Consider the following 7,261-nt stretch of genomic DNA (forward strand, 5'->3'; position numbering starts at 1 on the left):
AGAAAGCAGGGAGCCCAGGCATAAGAGGCCCAGTGGACCTCGACCAAGGGACTGCCCAGTCTCCATTAGCTCCCAAGCATTTCCTTTTCCCACCCATTCCCAATTCAGTTTTCCTGTCCCTCTTGAGAACACGTGACAATGGCTTTCTAGCCATTCCCTCTACTTCCCTCAGTCTGTCTTTTGACACCGCTAATACTCCTCCCACCCCCCTCACATGGATGTCCTGTCTGTACTGCAGTCCTCTCTTCCCTGGGAATCCTGTCAAACAGGAGAAGCTGGAAAGACTCCCCCTATACCTTCAGTCTGTCCTGCAAACAAGCACACAGCTGTGCACAACTCAGCCATGCTCTACCCAAGGGAGCACCCAGCCTAGCCACCCCTGCAGCTCCCAAGGTTCTCTTGCCTCAGGTGTTCTTAGTCTCAAGCAGTGAGAAATAGATTGGGGGGGGGGGTGGCCAGGTCAGGGGTAGGGGTAACCAACAGGCCAGCTATGATGGCCCAGGGCCCCACAGCTTGGCTCGCTCAATTCCTAGCTCGCAGTGACACTGACAGAACATGGTGCAATGTTGGACAGGCCTCCCAACCAAAATGTTGAAACAGGCAGACAAGCACTACAAATGGGGCCTCTGTGCACTTCAGTTGCTGAGGGCACCAGGGAGCCTACAGTGGAAACCTTGGGCTTCTAGCACTGCCAACCTGGGCAACAAGAACACACACTTCCAGGCCTGAGAGCAGATCCTGCTGGGCTGGACCTATGTGCTAAACATATGTGCAGTGCAGGGCCCTGCTGACCAAGGCCAAAAGCTGAATTGCTGCAGAAACACAGCTCCAAAGAAGTGAGATAAACCTTTGCACTTTCAGAAGAGATCTCATACCTAGGGAAGGCTGAACCCAAAGGCTCAGCTCTTGGCCGTACTGTCCCACAGACAGATCCTGAAAGGTGCACCTTGCTCCTTTTCTCAAAGAATTACCCAACACCTGCCCTGTGCCAGCCCTGGAGGCCCAGCCTGTGTGGATGGCCCTGTGATCCCTGAGTGCATCAGTATCCCTCATGGACTACCAAGACACTATCACCTCACTTCTGCCCCCACTTGTCTACCCAGCCAGGACATTACTGAGTAGTCACCTAGGAAGTCTTAGGGACAGCTAAAGGGTTCAAGTCCTAGCACCTCCCCCCAGTGTCAGTATCCTCACCTGGAAAAAGATGAATGGCAGCCCACACCCAATAGACCCTAAGGTGAAGGCAGAGAGCATACCTGCTGTGAGAGCTGACTCGGTTACACCTCATGCTGCCCATAGTAACATGCTCCCTGCTTGTTCTTCCAGGTATGAACACTGAAGAGAATGAGGCAAGTACAAGTGCCAGGATACCCTGCATGCAATGCACTGACCTGCCCTAAGAGGCACGGGGTAGTGAATGGCAGTGCTCCTGCAGCTCAGCAGCTGACCAGAGAGGTAGGGCTAGGGACTGAATACAGAGGTGAGATGGCCCTTTTATACCGATCCTAAATGCAGGTACGTCCTTCAGGAAGAAGTGACAAGCGAGCCAGCAAAGCTGGGAACCTGGAGACATTTCTTGGGCAAAGGGCACATTGCCTGGCACTTAGATGGGACAGAGGAAGAAAGGGCCCTCCCCAGGGTGAAGGACACAGACGGACTCCTCTGTGCAACCTGAGCCAGTGCGGCTTCCACAGAATGGCCCACAGGACTCTCTCCCCACTGCCTGAAGAGGGAGGCTGCAACCTTTTTTTTAACCTCAAAGATGGTTGTGATATCACTCCCCTCTCCTCCCCCACAGGAAAGAAACACATCAAGGCCACTCTACAGGAGTCCTGGATGAGAGAATCCCAGCGCTATTTCCTCAAAGATGCTGTGTCTCAAGCCTTTTCCCTGAGAACTCTTTCTCAGCCCCTAAGACCCAACAGTAATGTGCTGCTCCTCCAGCAGCTCCTTACTACCCTGCTGCATGGCTGGCTCTTCTCTCATGTTCTCAAAGCTCTGGTGATTCTTGCAAAGTGCTTTAATCTGGTGTCAGAACGTCATTTATCGGGGTTCTCAAAAGGAGCACACTGGCATTTTGGGTCTGATAATTCTGTTAGAGGATGGTTCTCTGTGTTGTAGAATGTTTAACGGTATCTCTGGCTTCTACCCGCTAGATACCAGTAGCACAAAAATGTCTTCAAACATTGCCAAACAGCCCACAGGGAGATGAGGGTGGGGGCAAAACCCACCCCTCCTGAGAGCCAGTGATTAAAGTCTCAGCCCCTGGCTTACAGGCATGGTTCACCAGGGCACTGAGTACCAGGAACCAAGGGATGGCTGCGCCTACCCACAAGTCCATCATGCATTCACCTGGGAGCAACTTCCAAACTTGTCTCCCTGCCTCAAGCCTGCCACTGCAGGCTTGATCTTACCACTTGTCTGCCTACCTTTTCTAAGGGCTCCAGTGCTCCCCAGCACAGGGCTGCCTACCCCACCACCACCACTATCTGCTCACAGACCACCCCAGCCTCACCATCTGCTGTTCCCAACTCAAAAGTGAGTTCCCTTATTAGAAGGGGAAGTCCTTCTAATAAAGACACACATGAGCAGAGACTTAGGGAGGGAGGAGGGAGCAAGAGCTGTAGTCACCTGAGGGAGACTATCCAGGCAAGGGCAAGCAATAGTTCTGAGAAGGATTCCCAACTCAAAAGCCACTGCTTCCCCTCACTGGTCAGGGGGTCAGGCTGAAGGGTCTCTTGGGGTTCCTGGCTCCAGAGGATGCGTGTGCCCGAAGGATCAGCACACCATTTCCTTCTGCTGCCTGAAATTCATTTAATTCCCTCCCACTACAGTGTGCTCTGTGCGGCTAAGGCTTCTAACCTCACCTCTCCTTGCAAGTATAAGACCAGACAAGGGACCTAAGTCTTCAAGCTCTGTCCCATTACCCACACGTGCAGGGACATACAATGGGTCCTTCTGCATGGGACAGGTAGCAGATCATGCCAAGTGAAACCTGGTGTGTTCAACAACTTCCAAACTGGTCTATATCTTGCTCAAGGAATTAAGTTCACTGACACAGAACCTGGCTACAAAGCAATGTCAAACTATTACAAACACTTCACTCCTTGAAATTCAATTTTATAGACATAATTTCCTCAAATGTGTATTTTAATTCCAGAATCTAGGAACTGGACACTTTAAAAAAAAAAAAAAAAAAAGTCAGTCCCACACTTGCCAGCATGGCAGAACTGTCAAGAAAGTTCGTTTTCAGGAGCAAGTGGAGTGATCCTGGCATAAATCACCACGAGGTTCTTCGACAGCCCCCGGAGTAAGCCTCTGGTATCTGCATAGGTCAGACAAGGCAGGGGCAACATGGGCCTCAAGGTAGTAGTGTCTAAGGACCTTGCAGCCAAGAAGGAACCTCCACAGACCTGAGCAGACACCAGCCCACGGGGCACCTTCATGAAGCCCCCTGCATGCACCAATATCCCCTCCTTGGGTTGCTTCTTGCCAAGCAAGCAGCCATGCTGCTCACTTTAACCTTACTCCAGGAGCTCTCTCTTGGACAATTAGTTCCTAGATAGATGGCCACTATCACACCACTACATTACTATAACCCTGGAGAGAATTTCTCCTTTAAGTGAGGCATGGGATGTGTTGAAAAAGATAAAAAAAAAATCCCTTCATTTAGCAAGTGCCATTATGTTGGGTTCACAAATCAACAAAATAAATGACAGGTAGTTCTCAGTAGAAAGTTGATAAGAGTTCTCTCCAGTGAGTTTAAAAGATGGGTTCCACAAAAATCCAGGTCCAGCCACCTAAACTAACAGAACTTTACCTCTCCTCAGGCAGGAAAAGCTTGGTACTTCAACCAACTGTAACTTTTGAGCAACTGCCTGTGCCAGACACTCTTCCAGGGTGAGGACATACTGTGTCTGAAACGGGGAAAGCCCTGCTTTCCTGAGGCCAATGTCTAGATGGGATCAAAGGCAGGCATCTACAGTTACTAGGGGCAGCGGTCTATCTGCCACTTACTGTTAGTAACAGAGGAGTGTGTAGAAATGCTAATTAGGGGAAACCCTTCTAATAAAGACACACATGAGCAGAGACTTAGGGAGTGAGGAGGGAGCAAGACCACAGTCACCTGAGGGAGAATATCCAGGCAAGGGCAAGCAATAGTTCTAAAAAGGATGTGCAGCATGTCCAAGAAGCAAGCAGGACTGGAGTTGCCAGAGGGGATGAGGAGGCCTCCTTTACTGAAGAACTCTAGCTTTCACTCAGAAAGTAAGGCCACTGGAGAGTAAGCACCAAGGAGACTTGATCCCATGTGCCTGAACACAATGCCAGCTCATGTTAAGAGCCGACTACTGGGCAGCAAGGGTGGAAGCTGGGAGAATTGTCTGGCCAGTTTTAGGTTCTTTTGGGCAATAATCCAGGTGGGAGAAGATGGTAGTGTGAATGCAGACAGAAGTAGAGGACTGCTAATTTGTCAGAATTCTGCAGATACTTTTAATGCAGAGCCAGCTGGACCTGGAGAATCAACTGTGGTGGGGCAGGAAGTGGGGGACACAGTGGAGTCCCAGGTCACAAGCTTTAACTGCTGGAGGGATGAAGCACTTTCTTGGGGTTAGGGGGAGCACATAGAAAACTCAAAAAGTGGCTTGGGGTATATTGAGTGTGATATGCCAACTAGATATCTCAATCTCCCATGATCTTCCTTTTTTTTCTTTTCCCTAAGCTTGTATTCTAACCAGACCATCTTTCTTCCTATACCCTGAATGTCCAAGAGAATCCATACCTCACTTTCCCCAGAAATACTCTGCCCTGATAAAAATCTTTACCCTCTTTTACTCGAAGACCAGCGGCCCATCGAACAACGAAGTGCTTTACAACATCCAGTACAAGGAGGGATGTAGTAGTGGCAGGCAGCTCATGCTGTTCAAGCACTATAAGAACTTAAAAACTAGGTAGGAAGGGAAGGGGATGTGCCTTCAGTTGGGAATGGTGAGCCCTGGAGAGAGGTGTGAATGAGGACCTCAGAAAGCATAGGCAGAAGAGGCTTCATTGGGCTAAGTCCTTGCAAAGGGGTGCTCATCCCTAGCCTCTACCACCTGGCTGAGCAGGATCCTCTATGCAACAATAGGCAACGTCGGGGGAAGGGACAAGCCAGCATAGTAGTAGCCAGGGTTACTCCATGCAGTTCTAGATGGAAGTGAATAGACTGCAATGATATTGGGAGGTGATCTTGGGGACCCAGCCAAATACTGTTCCACATCCCTGAAAATACTTTAGTGCACCTTTACTACCAAACTACTGAGTGCCTGCTTGTGGCCACTTCAATTTTACCTTCTCCAAATCTCAGAACTTCATTCCAAGTTTTTTTTTTTTTCCTTTTCTTTTTTGGTACCAGGGATTGAACACAAAGGTGGTTAACCACTTAGCCACACCCCCAGGCCTTTTTTGTATTTTATTTAAAGACAGGGTCTCATTGAGTTGTTTGGGGCCTTGCTAAGTTGCTGAGGCTGGCTTTGAACTCACAATCCTCCTGCCTCAGCTTCCTGAGTTACTGGGATTACAGGCGTGCAACATAGTGCCCAGTCCATTTTAAGTTTTTGATGACTATTCCCCAGCTCTGAGCCTGGCAGAGACAGCTTTCTAGGAATCCATGTGACTAGCAAGTTGTTAGCATCTTCAAGGCAGGTTCGCTCCCACCCACCTCATCATTTGAGGTGCCCAGCAATCCTTGGCAGGCAGAATCCACTGACAGAGCTCCATCTTCAGTAGAAGAACATCCGTAACAGGATGGCTTATCCAGGAAGAAAAGGACATAGCCAGCACCACCTCAAACCAAGAAGTAGTCTCTGCTCTCACACACATGGAAACTGAGGCCCACAGATCCCCTGCTTTCCCACAGGCAGCTAGCTGTAAGGCTAAGGGCATATGATGAGCCACAACCTTGACCCGCCAAAGGTACCTAACAGCAGAGACTGAGTTGAAGCCAACATCTCTTGTGAGCAAATCAGTCAAACCCAACCTTATCAATCCCACATCAAAACACAGCACAGAAACCCTCCCAAATGGCCTTGCTGGCTCCTCCTGCTTCTACTCTGGATTTCACCTCCCAGGCTGAGTATGGGAGAAGCAAGATTTAAGTAGCAATCCTGGAAGTGGGGGGGGGGGGGGGTTTACAAACAGATTGGGTTATTTCAATACAGAGAAAAAAAACATGAATTTGCAAGGACTTCCCTAGCTAGCTCTAGAAGGATTTTCAGCCTGGGTACAAGGTGCCTGCAGAGGATGATTCATGGGAATAAACTGGTTCCTGTTTTCACCGAGTCTCAGATGGGTAGCGGCAGATCAGGATGAAGTCCAGAGGACTGGGTGTGTTAGTCTGGGCTTGGTGCACTGGGAAACGAAGGGCATTAATATGATTCTGCGTGAGGGCCATTTACCAAGTGCTCAATGTGTGCCAGGCATGGCTGGCCTTGAGGACTATCAGCTCATTCAGTGTCAGCCCCAAGGAGTGAGAGGAAGTGTGTGTGTGGGGGGGGAGGGGGCCATCACCTCAATTTTGCAAATGAGAAAACTGAGCTCAGAGAAGCCCAAGTTACCCAATCACCAGGGATCAAGCCCATAAGGGTCTGTCTGATCCCTCAATCTAGGGCCTCAGTTTCCCCATCAAAACAAGGGGGCCTGGGGGCTCCTGAGGTGTGGCTCCAAAGCTGAGGGGGCGTGGCGCCCTCCCCGACCCCAGGCCACCGGGCGGGAAGACCAAAAGAATTCACCTACTCCTTAGGAAGCGCGCAGGGGCAGGGACCCAACCAGGACGGGTGGGGTGCGGGGTACTCACGTCGATGTTCCTCAGGATGACACACTTGCCATTGGTGTACAGAAAATTGTTGCCCTTAGGGTCGCCGCCGAGGATTTTGGAAACGCCCCTCTCCACCTGGGGGAGGCTGGCGAACACCTTCTCTGTGGAGACACGAACGCACAGGAAGTGTGAGAGGCGGCCCCTGCCGCAGCCCGGGGCCCAGCGAAGGGTCCCAGGGAGTAGAGGGGGCCTCGAACCGGCCGAGGCCGGTCACCTGTTGCCTTTCGAGGAGCGCAGGGGCCAGCGCGACTTCCTGGTCCATGTCCGGGGCAGGCCCTCCGAGGCGCGGGCTCCGCCGCCTGGCCCGCAACGCCAACTTCGGGCGGCCAGGGCTGGGGGCGCCGGCCCGCACCCGGGCGGCTGGGCGCGCCGGCCGACCGCACCTCCCGCCGCCGGGCGCGAGCGGCA

At 51.4% G+C, this 7,261-nt stretch overlaps 1 protein-coding gene across 1 annotated transcript in view; it reads right to left on the bottom strand.

Moving 5' to 3' along the window:
• Wdr1 (WD repeat domain 1) overlaps positions 1 to 7,063 on the bottom strand; it is a gene marked incomplete at its 5' end in the record, with an annotated part of 40,093 nt that extends 33,030 nt beyond the window's left edge. Inside the window, 2 exons of the mRNA XM_048783972.1 lie at positions 5,699 to 5,788; positions 6,833 to 7,063. Of these exons, the coding sequence (XP_048639929.1) occupies positions 5,699 to 5,788; positions 6,833 to 7,063 (321 nt within the window). The remainder of the gene's footprint in view (positions 1 to 5,698; positions 5,789 to 6,832) is intronic.
• Positions 7,064 to 7,261: the final 198 nt, after the last annotated feature.

Source organism: Marmota marmota, unplaced genomic scaffold, assembly GCF_001458135.2.
Source record: "Marmota marmota marmota unplaced genomic scaffold, marMar, whole genome shotgun sequence".
NCBI lineage: Eukaryota > Metazoa > Chordata > Mammalia > Rodentia > Sciuridae > Marmota > Marmota marmota.